Below are 22,104 nucleotides of genomic sequence, written 5' to 3' on the forward strand. Positions count from 1 at the left end.
GAAAAAAAAAAACATAGATGAGGATTTTAGGAAATAGAGTACAAGCTTGGCCATGAGGTGTGATAGAGTAAGGATAGGGGTTATCCAGAAATCTGCTGGTACTATCTTAGCACCAAAAATCATAGCAGCTACTCTTTTCTTTATAATGATCATTTCCATTACAATCATATACCACAATTTGTTCAGCCATTCCCCAATTGATGAGTGCCCTTTCAATTCCCACGTCTTTACTACCACAAAATGTACCATTATAAATATTTTTGTACATATGGGTTCTTTTCCTTTTTCTACTGCTAGTAGTGCTATTACTGAGTCAAAAGTTTTATGCCTAGTTTTATAGTCCTTTGGGCAAAGTTTCAATTTGTCTTCTAAAATAGATGGACCAGTTCATAGTTCCACCAACTGTGCATTAATATATCTGTTTTTCTATGTCCCCTTAAATATGTCATTTCTGTCATCTTAGGCAATCTGATAGGTTTGAGGTGGTATCTTAAAGTTATTTTAATTTGTATTTATTTAATTATTAGTGATTTAGAACATTTTTCATATGACTGATAGCTTTGATTTCTTTTTCTGAAAACTGCCTGTTCATATCCTTTGACTATGTATCAACTGGGGAATGGCTCACATTTTTATAAATTTGGCCTATACATTTAAGAAATGAGGCCTTTATCAAAGAGACTTGCTATAAATCTGCCACCACCCCCAAGGTTCCTGCTTTCCTTCCTATTTTGATTGCATTGGTTTTGTTTGTGCAAAACCTTTTTAATTTCATGTGACCAAAATTATCCATTTAACTTCCTCACTATCTCCAGTTTGGCCATAAATTCTTGCTTTATCCATAGATCTGACAGGTGCTTTTTTCTATGTTCCTCTAATTTGTTTATGATAGTATCATTCTTCTGTAGAACCCCAAAGTTATGACACAGAAACTAAGAAACCACAAGCAAACACAAGCTAGGGACTCCCAGATCAGGATGGCTCCGAGAAACCTAAAGTTACTAACAGGTCAGGATGTCTTAGAGAAATCCATGGTCACTAACAATAGGGTGTTATTAGACTCCCAAATGTAGCATAAAGACCCTACATGCTTGGGGAGAGAGCCAAAAACATTAACTACAAAGGCTACTTCAGGAACTACAGGGCACCCCTGAGTCTGTCAACACCCGCCACCTTACCCGCCATCCCTTGACCCCCCCCTTAACGATCAGCCCAGACCTTACCCGCCACCTTTCCCGCCACCCCCTGAATTTCCCGCCACCCCAAACATATATAATCTTTACTCTGACTATGCCCCCCTGGAACTCCTTTGCTGAGCTCCCCTAGCATGCACTAGAAATAAAGACTTCCCTTTGCTTGGATTGCATTGTCTCCGTGTGCTCCTTGGGTGGCGATCCATTTGGACCCTAACACTTCATGTCTAAATCATGTGCCCATTTTGAGCTTATCATGGTATACAGCTTGAAATATTGGTTTATCTATAAAGAAGGAAACTATAAGTAGATTAAGTGAACACAGAATAGTATACTTGTCAGATCTATGGGAAAGGGGAAATTTTAAAACCAAGCAAGAGTTAGAAAAAATTACAAAATGTAAAATAAATAATTTTTATTGTATTAAATTAAAAAGGTTTTGTACAAACAAAAACAATGCAACCAAAATCAGAAGGGAGACAACAAACTGGGAAAAAAAATCTTTATAACAAAAAACTCTGACAGAGGTCTAATTACTCAAATATACAAGGAGCTATATCAATTGTATAAAAAAATCAAGCCATTCCCAAATTGATAAATGGGTAAGGGACATGAATAGGCAATTTTTAGATAAAGAAATCAAAACTATCAACAAGTACATGAGAAAGTGTTTTAAATCTATAATAATTAGAGAAATGCAAATCAAAACAACTCTGAGGTACCACCTCACACCTAGTAGATTGGCTAAAATAATAGTAGGGGAGAGTAATGAATGTTGGAGGGGTGTGGCAAAATTGGGACATTAATGCACTGCTGGTGGAGTTGTGATTTGGAACTATACCCAAAGAGCTCTAAAAGACTGCCTGCCCTTTGATCCAGCCATAGCATTGCTGGGTTTGTACCCCAAAGAGATCGTAGATAAAAAGACTTGTACAAAAATATTTATAGCCATGCTTTTTGTGGTGGCAAAAAACTGGAAAATGAGGGTATGCCCTTCAATTGGGGAATGGCTTAAAAAATTGTGGTATATGCTGGTGATGGAATACTATTGTGCTCAAAGGAATAATAAACTGGAGGAATTCCATGTGAACTGGAAAGACCTCCAGGAATTGATGCAGAGTGAAAGGAGCAGAGTCAGAAGAGCACTGTACACAGAGACTGATACACTGTGGTAAAATCAAATGTAATGGACTTCTGTACTAGCAGCAATGCAATGACCCAGGACAGTTTTGAAGGATTTACGGTAAAGAACGCTACCCACATTCAGAAGAAGAACTACAGGAGTGGAAAAACAGAAGAAAAACAACTGCTTGAACACATGGGTTGATGCGGACATGATTGGGGATGTAGACTCAAAATGACCACACCAATGTAACTATCAATAATATGGAAAAAAGTCTTGATTGATGACACATGTTAAAACCAGTGGAAATGTGTGTTGGCTATGAGTGTGGGGGGTGAAGAACACGAAATCATGTAACCATGGAAAATTTTCTAAAAAAATAAAATATTTAAATCTTTAAAAAAAAGAGAGAGAGAGAAAGAAATATTGGTCTATGTCTCAGTTCTGCCAGGCTGCTTTCCCAGTTTTCCTAGCAGTTTTTGTTCAAGAAGGAGTTCCTATCCTAATTGCTTGGATCTTTGGGTTTATCAAACAGAGGCTGTTATGGTCTTTTATTCCTGTATATTGTATATCTAATCTATGTCACTGATCATCCACTCTATTTCTTATCCAGGTCTAGATTATTTTGATGATTACTGTTTTGTTTCAGATCTGGTACTTCTAGGCTGCTTTTCTTTACTTTTTTTTAAACCCTGACCTTCTGTCTTAGAATCAGTACTGTGTATTGATTCCAGAGTGGTAAGGGCTAGGCAATGGGAGTTGAGTGTTTTGCCCAGGGTCACACAGCTAGAAAGTGTCTGAAGTCATATTTGAACCCAGGACCTCTCATCTCTAAGCCTGGCTCGCTATCCATTGTGCCCCTAGTTGCCCACCTCCCTTTTCTTAATTCTAGTGCCTTTCCTTTCTTAACTGTTTGCTATTTATCCTTTATATAGCTTGCTTTGTGTCTGTATATTTCTTCCCAATTTGATTATAAGCTTCTTGAGGGCAGGGATTGTCTTTCACCTCTTTTTGTACCCCCAGTACAATGCCTGGCATTTAGTAGGAACTTAATAAGTGTTTACTGATTGATTGATCATACAATTGACAGTCACTAATTCAGTGAAAAAAGAAAGCGCTAAGTTTTTGAGGTGGGGACTTGAATTTTCTGTTGCCCTGCTCACCACTCTTTGTCTCCTAATAAGGCCAGCCTAGTGTTGTTGAATCTGCTTCAGAAAGATCAATGAAGAATGATCATTTCCTAAATGCACTGAATAAATACTGAATAATAAGGAGACAGAGTAGACAGTTTAGCTTTAGACCCTATGCAAACAGATCTCCTCATCAGTGTTCTCCTGCAAACTGCTTTTCTTCTGTCTGCCCTTCTAAGAACAAACTGTCCTGTCCCTACTTAGGGGAAAAAATGAGCCCCGAGTTGGAGGGAGGAGCAGGTCTCAGGGAGAAAAGTGAGTCTATTTCTTCTCTCTCTCTCTCTCTCTCTTTTTTTTAAAGAGGTTGTAAAAACTTTAAAAAAGCCTTTGGTAAGTAAAAATTTTACAGACTGGCATAAAGTTTTCTGAGTAGTGCTAAAGTCCTGGGATTAAAGATTGGGAGACATTGAGCTGAAGCCTGCAGATCTGTTGTTTTAAAGTCCTAGCTTTAAAAGATCTTTTTCTCCAATACTATAAGCAATTCCTTACCCTTTATGAGCCTCAGTTTCCTCATTTGGAGAATGGAAATAATAATAATTACTTCTCTACTTCCTAGGGTTGTTGGGAAGATAGAATCAAATGTTATATATTATATAAATGTGAACTATTATTATTAACCCATTGATATGAGAATTTAACTACAGTCTATCGCTGTTTCTCTGAGCACCAGAGTAAGGGATCTATTTCCTGGAATGTTTTTCCTGCAATTTAATCAGAGTCAGAAGGAGCTGGAATGGAATTTAGTCTTTCAAATTCTGTTATCAATGCTTCTAAGTAGGTTCCACCAGAAAACCAAGTTAAGCTTTTACTCTGGAGTGATAACGCTATCAGTTTGCTAATTGAAATCTGTAGACATTTGGCCCCAGAGATAAAAAAAAAAAAAAAAAAAAAAAAAAAAAAAAAAAAAGCCTGGCTTGTGTCCTTCCTGGCCTTTTCTCTTTGAGTTAATTTTCTGTGCCAGAAAGCAGTCTAATTTCATGATAACACAGAAACATTGAAACATTACGATGTAATATTAATGCTCAGGGCTGTATTCATGAAGGAAGGTTATGATAAAATAAGTTTGGGTGAAGGGAAGGGTGTAGTCTTTCACTTTTTCCCCACCAATAATCCTCCAGACTTGACATTCTGGAGACTTCTTGATAGCTGATACCCCTCTCTTACTAGGTTCTCTCTTTGTTCTTCCATCTTCTGCTGCCTTCCTCATCAAAAACAACACACGAGTCATCTTAGATTTCTTTATAAAGGGTTTTACTACTAATTAGTGCAAGATGATACATGATAGATTCTCTACAAACAAAAGGGAAAGCTTCAGTTTTAATCAAAAGTCTAATCAGTGAGTCCTGGCCATGCAGCAGAGGATGACAGAAGGGAGCTAAGTATTAACTCTTAAAAGTCCTTCCAGGGCCTCTAAGGTGTGTCAGCTCTTTTATCTCTAAAGCTAGGAGTCCCCTGGTTCCTTGCTGTGGGAAGCAGGATCCCCATTCTGTTCCTAGCTGTGCCTTTCGTCCAGAACTCTAGCTTGCATTAGTTAATACCTAGTCCATGGAACAGAGTCCTTGGATAGGTCTCCTAGGCACAGGCCAGAAAAACCTCACTATGCCCATCATCTCTACATTACTATAAATACCTAGCACTCACAAGGGAGCAAAGGGAAATCTGAGGGGGAAGGGGAAAGGCAAGGAGATGAAAAATCCTACTTGGTTTTTTATATGAATGAGTGAATTGATGACATTAAACCTTTACTGTGTGCCAGGCACTTTGCTAAGCCCAGTATACATACAAGCAAAAAGAAATATAGTTTGGTACATACTAAGTGTATGTATACACACACACACACACACACACACACACACACACACACACACACACACACACTGAAAAATAACCCAAACTACCAGAGTGGCTTTAAGAACAAGTCTTTAAACAAGATGAGGGAGACAATGATCACGGCCACCACACAGATCCAACCACACTGGGACAACCACTGTCTCAGAAAGGCACGCAGAGTACAATCATTACTGGCAATTTCCATTGAACTACAGAACTCAAGGTCTTATATATACTATAGGGAGAAGGAAGGACAACCAGTAACTTGTTAGTAAACTTGGGACAGAGGATTTAGCCAGTGGTTAGGAGCAGCCTAGACACAGTAAGAGAGACTAAGGAGACAAAAAGGGTTCTTAAGATTAAGATTGTAGGGAGCAGCTAGGTGGCTCAGTGGATTGAGAGCCAGACCTAGAGATGGGAAGTCTTAGGTTCAAATGTGGCCTCAGACACTTCTTGCTGTGTGACTCTGGGTGAGTCACTTAACCCCCATTGCCTACCCTTACCACTCTTCTGCCTTGGAACCAATACAAAGTACTGATTTTAAGATGGAAGGTAAGGGTTAAAAAAAAAAAAAAGATTAGACTGTATCAGCTAGTCCTGCCTAGGGTGATCAAGAGTACCTTTTCCCAAATTCAGTTCTTCAGGTCAGAGGTACAAATTCCAGAAGCTAGGTGAAACCTAATCATCATTAGTTCGGCCCATTTAGTCTGGGGCAAAGGGTCAATCTGAGAGTTACAGAAAACAAGGTTGTCATATGTATATCTTTCTCTATAAATATGTATACATACATTTCAGACTTTCTGCTAACCAGATGGATGGAACTATAGTGTTCTCCAGCTATCAGGAACTACAGCTATCCTTAGAGTCCACCTCTAGGATCAGTTTGATCCAAAGGATAGTTTTGTGGAAGGGCATTCTCCTCCAGGCCCTGTTTCTGATTTTCTGGACTTTAAACCATGCCTTATCTACTGCTGGCTCATCCTGATAAGAAAGTGTTGTTAACACCTTCTTAACCCATTAATACATCATCATCTGTGGTATCAACTTGGGGAACCCTCCTGTGAAATGGAAAGGCTCAGTAAGAATCACTCAAGATGAAAAGGTATGGAGTTGCTGTAAATCTACACACAGTAGGAAAAGTAAATTTGGTAGGATAGATCTACCCAAGGAAAGTCAATTCAACATTTATTGAGCACTTGCTATATGTAAGACACTGGGGAATCAAAGGAAAAAACAATGAAATGCCAGCTCTCAAGTAGTTTACATTTTAGTGGGAGAAACTGCAAATGTAGAGGAGTGGTGGCCATGGAAGGGCACTTTGATCCAGAGAAATAAGTATGGTGAATGGGACCCTAGTGTAGTAGTAGATTATGAGACTACAGTTAAGGATGATGCTGTTGTTGATTGCAAAGTTGATTTGATCATGATTCAAGGTTCCAAAGTGGGACCATGGAAGTAATAAAAGTGTACAGAGGAGAGGGTATGAGACTGTTGGTGAGGAGGTTGTGGAGGTGGTGAAAGTTCTAGTGATTCAATTCAGTAAACACTTATTAGGTATTGACTGTGCTAGCCCCTATGCTAGGTGCTGGGAATAAAAAGGGCAAAAACAAAATCCATGGGAACTGATGAGTTCACCAAGTGAGATTTCAGAGAGAGAGAGAGAGAGAGAGAGAGAGAGAGAGCGCACTAAGCCTTTCCAGGCTTTAGGTCTCTTTCCTGAACTCATCTATTGCCTCATTCTCTTCAGGTAGCCTAGTCTACTCTTATGATAATAATAATTCCTATTTCTCCAACCACTGATTTTCATCCAAATGTTCTCCTATATGCTTTTCCCTCTCTCTTGGATTTCCTCACATAAATATACCTTCTTAATATTCAATGCTATATTATATATATATGATATAATAAAATATACAATATAATATATAATGCCACCTTCCTTTTTACCTGTCCTTTTTCTTTTGACTATCTAGAGGCATATTCCAGATGTAGGTCTCATTCCACCATGTTCCAATGATACCTACATGGTCAGCTTAACTCCTTGTGTCAAGACTGCTATTTCATTTAGCTTGTTACCCATACTTTGTGGGTAGATAACAGAGATCATGGATTTTATTACTGATGCTTTTCCTGGATTTTGTGAGATAAGGACAAATGCTTGGACCCGGAGCATGAACCATCATTGGAGGAGCATAAGTATCCAGTTTCTCAAAGGTCTAGGTCAGTGATGAGCAAACTACAGCCTGGCCCACGGGCCAGATGCGGCCCCCTGAAATGTTCTATCTGCTGGGCGACATTATTCCTAATCTGACGAATACGATGAGTAGGATACAATACAATGAAACTTTGAAAGAGTTGCCTTTGAAAGAGTTGCCTCAGAAACAGACTGACAGATGAGCATTTCCTTTCCTTTGGCCCCCTCTTTAAAAAGTTAGCCCATCACTGGTCTAGGTACATAAGATATAGGAGAATGATGAGGAGAATGGATGTTACCCATGACCATGTAGATTGATAGAAGTTTGTGAGAATTAAATTGATTTTTTTATTGTCTTAATCTATACAGAGTCCTATCTAGGAGAGAGTAAGAATATGAGATAAAGGTAGAATACGTCTTTCCCACCAGGAGTAATGAGAAGTGTATGAGGCATGTCAAGCCAGTAAGAAGGAAGGTAGTTGACCAGACAAAGCCTTTTATTGTGATCAAGCCACAATGGGAATTATCCATGGGGTATACTCTTGAGTATGCTGAGACTTTTCCCTTTCAGTATAAGTTTGAGAGGTTCAAACAACCTTGGGGGAAATGAGATTCTAAGCCCCAGAGATATTTTTAGTAATTGATTTTTTTGTATTGCTGTTCATTTCTATCTTAATGAAATGGTTTTCTATTAAAACACTACTTGAGCTTTACAACATGCTACTGGATCTTTTGACATGGAGGGTAATAGAATACCAAGTCCTTTGTTCATTTTAGAAGATCTCTTTTCGATTTGGGTCTGGACAAAGGCAGGCGATACAGATGAGATATCAGTTAACCTAAGGTGGCAAAGGTTCAGGACTGATTGGACCATGGAGCATATTCCTCCGGTTCTGGTAACTGACATGTGGGTTCTGAAGCAGCACTCATGACCTTGATTCCACATCAATAGAAATACCTGGGAACTTTCCCATGCAGCATAATGTATGTATGTATGTATAAGGGTTATATCTCATTCATCTTTGGATCTCCAGCAGCTTGCATTAGACCTTGAACATAGTAGGTGCTTAATGAATATTTTTCAAATTGAATCAATTGAATTAAAGTCAGCTGTCAATTCAGAAAGGAAACTCCATGTTACAAAATCATCTCACTCAAAGAAAATGTCAACAAGGTCTAAAGGCTCTGGGGTACACAGGAAGTATGTTTTCACATTTATGCTTGAGTCAGACTAATTTTGTAATGTGGCCTTATTCAGGGAGGTTTGCATTACAATGGCTGGTGAAGCTCAGATTAATAGCTATTCAGACCATCTGGGAGAGAGAAGTTATCACGGGACACAGCTGTCAGTCTGAGACAATAGAGTGGGGGGGAGCAGTCATTGGGATTCTCTTCCAACCAATAATTCTGATTTGCCTAATATTCCTCATCTATCATGTAATTTTCAGAGGCTGAGAGCTTTTCACACACGTTTGGAACCTTTTGGCTCAAACTGAACTGATAGCAGTTTTATCTCAAGCTAGCAGATGTTCCAGTTATTAAAAACAGGTAACATTGATCAACTTGATCTGTCCTCCACCAAGAGCACTGTATACATTAGTTTGATACGGAACAGGCTCAACAATAACGATTGTAAGGGGGTGTAGAGAGCACCAAGAGTGGGTGTCTTTGTACTAAGATAGAACATCCACTAATGGCTGCTGCTATAATGGGGTGACGTAGGGAAGGAGAGATTGATGGATTCAGAGAGGGTTAAAAACCAGCAGACCAAGCCCCAACAGTAGGACACTGCCTGTGTGTGGTAGGAGTGGAGGTAGCCCTGGAGCTCAGGATGTGGCCTTTAGTTCTCATTCTGTTCTCCTTGTGTCAGAATTTGAGAGCTATTGATGCAGTCCCAGAAAAAGGGACCTATTGCTCCAAGAACCAAGTGGCTTTTAACCACTCATGCTATGAGTTTGTGGGCCAAAAGCGCTCTTTTGCCAGTGCCCAGAACTGGTGTGAGAGGCAGGGGGGCCATCTTATCTTCATCAACAGTCCAGAAACCCAACAGTTCCTGCAAAGAAACATCCCTAAAGAAAGGGAATGGTGGATAGGACTTACCTGGAATTATGCACGGAATGGAACCACAGAAGGTAGGCTCTGAAACAGAGGTATGAATTCCCTACTTCTTAATCTGAATTTCATTGAACATATCATTCATTCCCACCTGAGGGAGACTGTCGCACTGTATGGCTCTAAGATGCTTTGGAGAGGCAGCATGGTAGATGATCATAGATATAGAGTTGGAAGGAACTTTATAGAAAGTTAACACAGCTCTGTCATTTTACAAGTAAGGAAACAGACCACAGAGAGGGTTTTTGTTTGTTTGTTTGTTTGTTTGTTTGTTTGTTTGTTTGATTGTTTGTTTGTTTGTTTGAAACCCTTACCTTCCACCTTAGAATCAATACTATGTGTTGGTTCCAAGACAGAAGAGTGGTAAGAGCTAGGCAATGGGGGTTAAGTGACTTGCCCAGGGTCAAAAAGCTGAGAAGTGTCTGGGGCCAGACACAGAGAGGTTTTTTGACTTTCCCAATGTCATGTAGAAAGTCAGTAGCAAAGGCACTGTTTTCAAGTTTCACTAGCATCTCTAAAACGAGGAGGTTGAGTTAGACAATTAGACAATTCTATAATTTAATTAACCAATGTAACTCTAATTATTCTCTGTTTTGCTAAAGAGTAGAAGAAGATTTGAACCCGAGATCTCTGACTCCATTTTTTTTCCACACGGTGTGGTCACTGTAGTGACTAACATATATTGACAGACTGACTGACGCTTGGATTTGGAATGACCTACATGGGTTCAAGTCTTGGCTCCTCCATTTACTAGCTATATGACTCCTGCCCCATAGCTTGGGCTGTAATAACAAGGTCAGGGTTTGTCAGAGGCCATTATCTGGTCCATAATGCTACTGCAGTCTCTTGAGAAACCAACAAACCTTTTAAAAACCACATAAATGAAAATGGCAGGCTCCTTTATTCTTGGCACAGTGACTTAAAGGAATAGAGCACAAAGGACCAAATGATTTCCTGGCTTCTGTCAAAATTCTCTCCTCCACCAGAATAATAAGGCCTGACATCTGCATTTTACTGAGGGACCCTGAGCAAGCTAATTACCCACCCCAGGTCTCAATTTCCTCATCTGTAAAATGAAGGAGCTGGATTTGATGGCTTCTAAAGTTGCTTCCAGTTCTCTATGATGTTATGATCTGTCCATGGTCACAAAACTAGTAAGTGTGAAAATCAGGATCTGAACCTGGTTTTCTTGAGGCTTCAAGTACAGCTTCCTTTTTATTAGGACAGCAGGGGAAAAGGTAAGCCCTTTCTGACCAGTCACATGGGTTTCTGAGGCTCACTTTGGTCTGTGGGAAAGGTGGGGCTTCAGAAAAAGAATGGGTTGGGCTGTTGTTGAAAGGAGATGTTGGAACATGGTAAATTCACTGATTCAAAGTTCAGGAATAATTACAATAATTGTCATTTCTAGATTGTTTTATGAAATGCTTTCCTTGAAATACCCTATAAAGTAGGTAGTGCCAGTGTCATTACCCCCATTTTCCAAAAGGGGAGACTGAGACACAAAGCAAAGGAGATGACTTGCTAAAAGTCCATAATAAAAATAAAAGTAGAAGCAAAAGAAAAAAAGCGACAATTAATAACATTTGCTATGTACCAGGCACTGTGCTAAGTGCTTTACCATTATTTCATTTAAACCTCACAACAACCCTGGAAAGTAGGTGCTATTATTATCCCCACTTTACAGTTGAGGAAACTGAGGCAAACTGAGATTAAATAGCTTGCCCAGGATTACACAGCTCATAAATATCTGAGCCCAGGCTAATTCATAACAGAGCCAAGATTCCAATCCAGCTCTTCCTGAGATAGGGTGGTAGAATGGATAGAATCCTGGCATTGGAACAAGAAGAGCCATGATAGACCCCTACCTCAAATACTTCATAGTTAGGTGACTCTGGGCAAATCACTGAACCTCTCTGAGCTTCAGTCCTCATTTGTAAAATGGGATCCACAAACACTGCTGCCTTGCAGGGCTGTTGTGAAGCTCAGACCAGATGATGTCTGTAAAGTCCTTGGCAAACCATACAGCAGTTTTATAAAGGCCCACTATTCTTGATTAATAAAGGACCCCAAATAGAGTCATTTCCACTGTACAACCCCTTAGCATAGAAGCAAATTGAGGATCCCATTTTCTGAAAAGGAGAGGCACAGCAATGCAAAGTCTGCATCAGGTCTGTTTACCAAGCCCTTGATTTATAAGTTCAATAACAGGCAATTTCTACCTGTTGAACTTCCAGGCCTTTAGAGCAGAGTGAGATGCTGCCATATATGAAAGAATTGAAGGGATTGAGGATTGCTTGTGACTCAATTCTGGAGCTAGCTTAGTTCCCTTTCCATTCAATTATGAGCCGAGTTCAAATTCTGTCTGATGAGAAACATTTTTTGAATTGTGAGAATTGGAAGAAAGCCTTGTTGCCTTGTGTGAGCCTGGCCCTGCCTGCCTGGGAAACCCAACCACCTGTATTTGATCTTTAGAGACCCTTCACCAAGGACCTAGTTATGGTGACCAGAAACACAGTCAGATCCCAAGACTGATTGACATAAAGCATTTTCTCATAATTGTACATCTCCAGCAACCCACATATCTTATCTGAAAACTGGTCTCATACTGATCAATCCATTACTGTTTGTATGTTCCTTTGATTGTTTTTGGATTCTTGGGAGGAGTCCTGAATTCAGGGACATGTACCTGTTTACGCTACCTTTTAAATTCATTGGTCTTATTTTATTAATTGTTTTTACTGTATAAAAGTCTTCCCCATATTCAAGTCCAGCCCCAAACTGAGGAAGGGGCTCAGTCCCGATTTGTTATGCAATTGGCATGCAATAAATCAATATGCTCAGTTGTTTCCTTAGTCATTTCATCTTTTGCTGGTTACACATAAAAAAAATCCAAATCCAAATAAATAAATAAAATTCTATGATAAATCCTTTAGACTAAAACAGGATGAATCTTATAACATTATCTTTTTAATTAAGTTAATTCTTTCAAGGTCCTAAGCCTGTCCCCACTATTTTGAATCAGTCATACAATCAACCAGCATTTATAAAGCCCCTACTTTGTACCAGGCACAATTTGGCCCTGGGACAAAAACAAAGGCCCTTAAAGGAATTTATAATCTACAGGAGGAAAGCAAGATCTACGTATGTAAATGAATAAATATATATATATATACATATATATACACACACATATATACATATATATATATATATATAATAAACAACAATTTACTATAAGGGGGCCAGTGGTATTTGGGAGGGAAGAAAAGGCTCCATGAAAGGAGGTCTTGAAATGAGCTAGGAAGGGGGTTAGGGACTCTTAAGAAGCTTCTAAAGGAAAAGCACAAGCCAGAAGATGGAATGTTGCCTACACATAACAACATGCAGGCCCCTTGTCTAGGAAAAATATGTGAAGAGTAATAATGTGCAATAAATCTGGAAAAGTATACTGGAGCCAAATATTGTGTCTCTATGTACCTGAAAATGAATAGCTCTGAGATTTTTTGGACTTGGCCAATATTGCAATTTGTTTTGTTTCATTATGCATATTTGGGACAAAAGTTTTGTTTTTCTTTTTTGCCAGGGGTGGGGGAGGGAGAGAAAATAAGTTTTTGATCATTGAAAAATAAATTTAATTAATAAAAGGAAAAAGAGAATGAATATCTCTCATGTTTATCTCATCTTACCTCATACAAGAAAGAGCCACCTATACTTTTTCTCTTTAACCAAGTCCTGTGTTTCCATCACAGGGTGGATGACTTGGCTGGATACGTCCAACATAAGCTACAGCCACTGGCATGAGGACCAGCCCATTCCCTTCTTAGCCAGGTGTGGCTACATTATGAAAAATTCCCAGTATAAATGGGCTGCAATGGAAAACTGCACTCAGGAGTTTGCCTTCATTTGTGAATTTGGTAAGCTCTCACCAGAGTTAACAGAATCACTCCCCCCAACCCCTTCCACCGTATACATGTAGGCAGACTAACATGTCTAGTTGAGAGCCATTTATGTGCTCTTAGAAGGACACAGTTTTTGGAGAAGGGAGGGAAGGAAAGAGGGAGACAATTTGGATCATATAATTTTAGAAAACTTAGGTGGAAATTTTTTACTGCATGTAATTGGTAAAAAAAAATAATAAAACAAATTTTAAAAAGGACACCGTTTTTAAGCATTCTACGAATTCTGTCCTTTCAGATATATTTATTTTATTCTCCCATATTGGGATCTTCCAAAGAAATTTTTACTTGACATTTTTCTTCAAGTGAAAGTCAAAACATATAAATTCTTTTTTTTTACAATATGTCAAATTCTTTATTGACCATACTGCGATACAAATTATATTCAACTAAGGACTGTGAAGAAAAAAATCAAAAAGTAATTTGAGACTAAACATCTTAATCCAAAAGAACTGGTCCATCAAAGAACAAAACATTGAAACTATTAATTATTTCACCCAAGAAGACAACAATGAGTAAACATTGGTATGCAACCAGTCATTCTTTTTTTAATCTTTTTTATTTTAAAATTATTTTATCTTAATAAAAATTTCTACCAAAGTTTTCCAAAATTATATAATCCAAATTGTCTCCCTCCCTTCTTCCCTATGCCCTCCTGAAGCTGGCAAATGATTCAATCTGGGTTATATATGTATTATCACACAAAATGTGTTCCCATAAAATGTATATATTCTAAGGTAGTTGGTACATCCTCCACTGATAGTGATGAACACTTATTTTGACCTTAGTTTCCATAAATGCTTGAGAGCTGATGTGGCCAAAATTTAAAAAATTAAAAAATCATCACTCAGGGATATAATGGACCTCAGGTGCCATCTAGTTCGACTCCATCACTTTAAAAATAAGGAAACTCAAGCCCACAGAAGTTAAATAATTGGCCTAAGGTCACCCAGTAAAATGATGAAGGTGGGATTTGAATGCAGGTCCTATGACTCTAGGACCAGAGTGCTTTTCCACTGTTTCCCTCTGAAGCCAACCCCTTAACTTCTCTCAGTCTCAGTTTCCTCAGCTGTAAAAAGGAGATAATATCACCTACTTGATAGTGTTATTGTAAAGATCAAATGAAGTAATATATGTAAAATACTTTGCAAAGCAATATATAAGTATTAATATGAGTTATAAAGTTATATATTATATAAATTATAACAATATGTTTACACATATGATCTAAATAAAACTATATAATTAAAACCACATAGGCACATGTTTATGTCCATGTACACATATATATGTGTACACATGTATACATATATAACATGTAGTCTATCCTTATAGGTTTTTCAGCTTGGTAGGTCCTTTAAATGTTTATGCTCTAGGTCCTAGAGTCCAGGAGCAGCTAGGTGGCTTAGTAGACACAGTGCCAGGCCTGGAGATGGAAAGTCCTGGCTTCAAATCTGGCCTCAAATACTTCTTAGCTGTGCGACCCCGGGCAAGTCACTCAACCCCCATTGCCTCACCCTCGCCACTCTTCTGCTTTGGAATCATTACACAGTATTGATTATAAGACAGAAGGTAAGGGTTTGAAAAAAAAGAGAAGCTTATGCTTTACTGGCATGCCTTTGAGAAGACAGGGTCACTTCCACATCTTGGTAAGATAGCAGAGAAGGATTTTAGTGGAGTCATTGTTTTAAAATCAATCCTTTATACCCTTGCCCAAGGTTAATTGTCTTTTCTCAGAGGGTTCAGGGGCTGCTCTTCTCTCTGTTCATGGCTGAGTGTGGAGGAGACATGGCAGACCACAGCCATTATTCTGATAGTCCTAGCCAAGAGAGAGGAATGCAAGAAGCAGCCTTATAAAGAAGACCAGTGCTTTGAGGAATCAGGTTGAGTCAGACAAAATGTCAGTTCCCTAGTGTTCCTACATATTCACTCCCTGATCTGCCTTCCTGGCTCTGCATCCTTGCTCTAAAAACCAGTTTCAACCCTCTGAATCTCAGTACTTTGGAGATAGTCCAGAACCAATAAAGAATCAAAAAATTTTAGATTTAAAAATTCCTTCCCCAGAGAGGAATGAATGTAAGTGAAGGTTAGGGAGTAGAGAGCCTTCTCTCTGCCATCAGAGGAATGGCCAATCCAAGGCAACCCTCAAAAAAAAATTGTTCCAAACAAAGACCAGTCCCATCAGATGTGTAGAGGCCCATGCCTAGGTCTTAAAAACCAGGTCCCACCAAATGAAGTGGGGAGTATTTGATCCTGCTCTACCTAGTATAAGAGTAGGGAAACACTTGTAGGCTCAATTAATGGTGATGCTCCTGTTACTGAAGTTATCAGTAGAGCTACTTAAGTTAATTCCTATTGTGACACAAGCTGACAAAGAGTAACATATATGGTGAAGAAATTGTCTTTCTTGGACGCTGATCAACCACTCACTTGGTCTGGGTACTATCATCAAAATTAGAAGGGAAGGAGATCTTTTCCTTGGTATTCTGGTGTTACTTTGACAGAAGTGAAGGGCTCAGAAAATCTTTTTGTTTTTAATGTTTCGTTTTGAACTTAACCAGTAAAAAAAAGAACATTTTACACAAAGAACACAAAAAAGGGATTCAATATGAAAATGTGAATTTTCATTTCATTACTACTTGCTTTCTTAAAAAACACACACCCATATGCTATACTTAAAAAAAAATCCTTACTTTCAGCCTTAGAATCTATACTGTATATTGCTTCCAAGGCAGAAGAATGATAAGAGCTAGGCAATGGGGCTTAAGTGACTTACTCAGGAAATGTCTGAGGCCAGATTTGAACCTAGGACCTCCCATCTCTAGGCCTGACTCTCAATCCACTGAGCTACCTAGCTATCCCCTATGTAATATATTTTACATGTTCCTTTCAAAACTGGCTTGTTTGTCTGTGCTTCCTTCTGATCTTCAGAAAGTCTTTTCAAGGATACAATGATTAATGATCTTGTAACATACAGTCACTATTACTAAGCCTTTTGGTGTTCGTGCTGAAGACTTAAGGCAATTCATGGCATCGCCCAAGGTTTGAGATCCTCTACAAGGATCATAATGAACAGAAGTCACAGAGCTGAACTGTATCTTAAAGGTCATCTGTTGCAAGTCCCTAACTTTATAAACAAAAAATCTGGGGGTGATCGATGGACAAATATGACCCAGTTCATACTGAGAATGAGTAGCAGAGCTGGGATTGAAATACAGGTTCTCTGACTTCACATCCATATAACACAAAAGGAACTTAAAAAAAGATACACAGTGCCTTTTCCTACACAGAGCTGTAAGTGCCCAACCTGTATGACTCTTATCCACATCCTTCCAAAGGGTTCACCAAAGGGGTTCCTCCCGTATGCGGGGGCCTTCCTCATTTTCTCTCAAAAAGGTTAAAAATTGTTAAGTATTTAATAAATGTTTGTTGAGTTGAATTTTATTTGAGTTGAATTGAGAATTCATCCAAAAAACCAGACTCCCCTGAGCTGTAGGGTCTCACTGGGCACACCTTTCCTTTCTGCTGCCAACACAGTACATTCTGCAGTAGGAGATCCTATTTAAGTCCAATTGGCCCAGAAACAGGGTGAAATCAGTTTTTTATAGGTAGGCTGTGGGCAACCCACTAGGAGAAGAGATGCCATCCTGTGAGTTTTCGGCAGTGCTTGCTGCCTCTCCACCCTTCCATCAGCTGCCTGGACTCCCTCCCTGTGGTGATAAGTCTTTTCTCCTTGGCCGTAGAGTTTGGCCAGAGCCTGGCTTGTGAAGGTTCCAACGCCACCGTGCACTGTGGCTCCGGAGAAGTCATCCAGATCGATGACAGCTTCTATGGACGGCAGACGCCTCATTACTGCACCACGGAGGCAGCTCTGCCTGCAGAGCTCGAGGAAGAATGTGGTGGGATCAGAGTCCGAGACGAAGTAGCAGGTGAGATTCTGATGGTCCTCTGAAACTGCGTCCTAAAGGAAATAGTCGTGTCGATAGCTCCCGTCCTGGAAGGAGGGTTCTATTCTGGAAGGACAGGTATGATGGGGACACAGATCTGTGAGTTACATGGATGATGGGGAAATTCTGTCTTGAAAGCAGGAGGTGACATTTTAAGTAGCAAGTCGTGTGAGAGGCGGAACTAGATGTGGTATTTTTAGTGAGGTATAAATTAATAGCGTAACTGGGAATGTCAGGTTGGCAAAGAGAAGGCTGGGGGCCATGGTTGTGTCCTCCAAGTATTTGAAGAGCTGGCATATAAAAGAGGGATTGGACACGTTCTGCTTGGCCACAGAAGACTGAACTAACAACAACGGATAAAGATGGAAAAGAAGAGGCAAGTTTAGGCTGAATATCAGGAAAGACATCCTAACAATTGAGCTTCTGAGATGCAGAATTACCTTGCTCAGAAAGTAGTGGATTTCTGCTCATTGAAAGTCTTCAAGCAAAAGCTGTGATTGGAACTTGATGACTGTTAAAGTCCTTCCAGAATTTAAAATTCTGTGACTATAAAATGTAACATGGCAGCCCAAAAGGCTAATGGTAGAAGCAGGAAGGTGGCTCAGTGGATAGAGTGCTAGGCTTGGAGGTAGGAAGACTTGGGTTCAAATTTGGCCTCAGACACTTACTAGCTGAGTGATGGTGAGCAAGTCATTTAATCTCTGTCTGACTTGGTTTCTTCATCTGTGAAATGGGGATAAAATAGCACCTACTTCCCAGGATTGTTATGTATACTATGTATATTAATGTATATATAATGCATATATATATGTACATAATATAATATGTATATTAAAATGAGATAATATTTGTAAAGCAATTTGCAAACCTTAAAATACTATATAAAAGGCAGCTATTGTTATTGTATTATTATACTCTAAGCTACCGTATTGAGAAGCAGAATGTCCAGAGCAAGGGAGTTGTTAGTTGCCCTGCTCTGGTTAAATCACACGTAGGGTGCTATGTTTTATTCTGGTCACCCTATTTTAGGTAGGATGTTGACAAGCTAGAATGTTTATGGGGCAAGGCAGCCTGGATGGTTAGGGGAAATGCTATATGAGATTTGATTGATCAAAATGGGAATATTTAGCACAAAAGAAAGAAGATTTAGGGAAACATGATAGTTACTTTAAAATATCTGAAGGCCTATCACATGGAAGAAGACCCAAACTTGAACTGATTGAGCCTAGAAAGTAGTAGAATAACTAGTAGAAGTTGCCAATTGAAAGTAAAGAAAATTTTTCTTCCAATTGAAGTATTCCCAAATTAGAATGGCCTTCACTGAGAGCAAAAGTGTGTTGGAGCCAGCTTTTATGGCCTAGAAGAGCTGGTTGTTAAATTTTTAGGGTGAACATTTATACCTTGGAAATAAATGCTACAAATTAGAGTTTTAATTATTGTTTTGTTGGTTGTCAAGGTTTAAGAAAGTGATAGAGAAAATATTAATAATGCAAGTTAAATTAAAAAGTATATTACAGGAATATTGTGGGGTTGTCCCCCCCCGCCCCCCAGGAGATCTGGTTGTTAAATATTTACTAGTCACTTCTGATTGGAAGGTTCCTCCTCAATGAGGTATTTTGGCAGAATGGCCATTTGTCAGAGATATTGGGGAGGGGAGTCCTGGACAAGTACAAAGTTGATTTAGATAGTCTGTCTTTTTCTGACTCTGAAATTCTGTGAATATAGACCTTAGAACTGCCTATTTGTTAACATGTAGGTGCTCAGCTGCCAGTGAACAAAAGCGTTTTGAGAGCAGATCTCCCATCCCTAGCTCAGCCCCTGGCCTTCTTAGGTGATTCAGATCCAGCCTTCTTTGTAGAATTTCTAGGGCAGGCGTCTACCAGGGTTCCTTTGTGTTCCTCAAAACTGCCCTCCTGCCAACAAATACTCTCTCTGCCTTTGGCACAAGTGGCTTCCCTCAGCAGGTCTGTTGTAACTGCCAGAGAGAAAAATCTCTCTGAAACTTGTTCTCCTTTTCTCTTGCATGTCATCTCTATCCTCATGGGCTGCATTCCCAGGACAATGCCATGGGCTCCAAGCATGCCAGGTGGCAGCAGATGGGGCATTCTTTGGAGATATGTGCCCTTCTCTTGGCAGTTACCTTTGGATCCAATATCACTGTGTAGAAGGTAAGTGGTCTGAAAGGGCTCTGGGGGAAAGGACAAGCCAAGATAACTCTGTGACTCACAGAAGGATGACCAATTGATTCCCAGAGTAGGATCTTCAACCTTCCTTCATATCTCAGAATTGTGAAGGAGCATCTCACAGTCAGGCTTATCTTATAAAAGCACATGATACCCAGGTATATCTTATGTAGGTATATTGCATGCAAGAAGGCACATCATTGGAAAATAAAACAATCGTTACTTCCAATTTCAGACCGATCTCCTTTTAGATGATCTTTAGTTTTAAAAAGTTGCTCACTGTGATTTCTGCCTGAAAAATTTAGACTTTATAACTCCAAAGGAAGGCATCCATTTCTCTCTTGTTTCTCTCTGAGTATTATATCCCATAAATAACCTCTGCCATAGTAGTGACAGTGAAATATGGCCCCATATTCTCTAGGTATTTGTATTCAGTTCAGCTTGTAGCTCACTGCACCACCCAGTTAGGTTTTTTTTGTTTGTTTGTTTTTTTTAATAAAAACTCCTACCTCCCATCTTAGAATCAATACTGTGTACTGGTTCCAAGGCAGAGAAGGGCAAGGACTAGACAGTGGGGGTTAAGTGACTTGCCCAGGGTCACACAGTTAGGAAGTGTCTGAGTCCAGATTTGAACCTAGGACCTCCCATCTCTAGGCCTAGCTCTCAATCCACTGAACCACCCAACTGCCCCCTAGTTGGTTTTAATAATAAGTTAGAAAGAAATCATATAGGTAGGTCTACAAGAGGAGTCACTTGACATTTGCTAGCTGTGTGACTCTAGTCAAGATGCTTATCTTCTGTGTTTCTCAGGCAATTTCCTAGGACTTCTAGTGAGATTTAGGCTATAATCTGTGTTAGTGAGTCCAAACACAAGGAGTCCCTTGAGGGCATCAGAGATTGCTTGCTTATTTGTCTATTAAAATAGCCCCTATCAATATTTAGCCACTAATTATAAACAAAGTTATCCATTTGAGAGTAAGATTTAAAGAAATATAAGGACTTGGTTATCCTTCATCTCCATTAATTGTAGATTAATTTTCATTGTGGAATGGAGATGACCCTGGGTTCTCAGAAGCTCTAGGAGATGAATGCAGACTCTGGCAGGTCTTATCAAGTTTTGAATATGAGTCTGGTGGCCTAAGTTTTGAGAGGCTCTTTACCAAGTTGGGCTCAGGATGATGGCTTTTTTTTTCAGCAGGCACTCTTAAAGATCACTTGCAAAAGCCACAGAAGGATTGCGATATGTGTCAGTAGAGGGAGTGTCCAAAGTAACAAAATCACCAATCTTTGAGGTATTGACAAATAATTTATGTACCATTAGGGACCTCCTCCTATCAAACACAACAAGCCTGGGTTTGAACCCCAGATTTTTTTATTCTAACCCTTCTTCCAGGATACCACCTTCCTCTAGTCCTTGTGTGGGAAAAGTAGCTTTCTCTTAAAGACTTTAGTTGAGCTTTCTCCGTACCTAGGTTCTTATCTCTCTTCTATTCTAGATTAAAACCAGAAAAGAGAAAGATCAGGCTGTGTGACTTGCCATGGGTATATATAAAATATAGACAGTGATAGGTTCTTTCCAAATAGGAAAACATTTCTGAGGCTACCATGCTTCTTTCTGGATTCTAAACCCTGTTCTCAGCTTTGGTCTTTGAAGTTCAAGTTTGCATCAAAGTTAATTTGATGCAAATTGCTCAAGCTTGTGCACAGGCTACCCTTGCAAACTCCAAACTTCTTCCAAAGTGCTTCTTAGAAGGGCGTTGCTTTTCCCTTCTGGACATTTTTAAACGTGTTTGGACAGAGGAGAAGTTTTCAAATGTACAAAGGGTGATTTCATCATCGTGACACACAGCATTCCCCATGTTGCACAGGTCTGCAAGTGAGGGTGCCTGGTGTGTCTTTCATCTCTGACAATATCACTATCTCTCTGATATGGCTGCTCTCACCTTATACTGGAAACCTGTCCTGCATCATCAACACTGGTGATGGCACAGCTATCGATCCATATTATCCCCCCAGGTAAGAGAAAACTGGATCACACTCAGCAGGATGGCCACAAATCACTTATTTCTCCTGCTGACTGGGCCTGAGGTGGCTTAAAGTCCCAAGATGGATATAGGCTCTGTTTCATGACCGACATATTTTGAACCAGAGCTATAACTAGCATGAGATAAAGGGAGCTTTGCACCAGGGTGCCAACCCCTAAAAGGGCATGTTTCTGCCTCTCTGTGGGTCCACAGTCCCCCTGGGAAGGTATGCTTCCTCTCCATAGCAACCGTTGTCTCTGTGTTTCTCCTGATGGTTTTATGATGACCTCCTTTTGTGCTCCCCTACTTCCCAGGCCATCACGGTGGCACCCTTCTCTGAAGGCCCAACTAC

At 39.6% G+C, this 22,104-nt stretch overlaps 2 protein-coding genes across 2 annotated transcripts in view; one reads left to right on the forward strand and one right to left on the reverse strand.

Annotated features, from left to right (window-relative positions):
- BCO1 (beta-carotene oxygenase 1) overlaps nucleotides 1-1,185 on the reverse strand; it is a 64,807-nt gene extending 63,622 nt beyond the window's left edge. The window contains exon 1 of the mRNA XM_044659583.1: nucleotides 1,179-1,185. Coding sequence (XP_044515518.1) covers nucleotides 1,179-1,185 — 7 coding nt within the window. The remainder of the gene's footprint in view (nucleotides 1-1,178) is intronic.
- Nucleotides 1,186-9,361: 8,176 nt separating this feature from the next.
- PKD1L2 (polycystin 1 like 2) overlaps nucleotides 9,362-22,104 on the forward strand; it is a 147,224-nt gene continuing 134,481 nt past the window's right edge. Inside the window, 5 exon segments of the mRNA XM_044663653.1 lie at nucleotides 9,362-9,662; nucleotides 13,392-13,556; nucleotides 17,342-17,527; nucleotides 19,603-19,713; nucleotides 21,597-21,744. Coding sequence (XP_044519588.1) covers nucleotides 9,362-9,662; nucleotides 13,392-13,556; nucleotides 17,342-17,527; nucleotides 19,603-19,713; nucleotides 21,597-21,744 — 911 coding nt within the window.

The sequence above is a fragment of the Gracilinanus agilis genome, chromosome 2 (assembly GCF_016433145.1).
Source record: "Gracilinanus agilis isolate LMUSP501 chromosome 2, AgileGrace, whole genome shotgun sequence".
NCBI lineage: Eukaryota > Metazoa > Chordata > Mammalia > Didelphimorphia > Didelphidae > Gracilinanus > Gracilinanus agilis.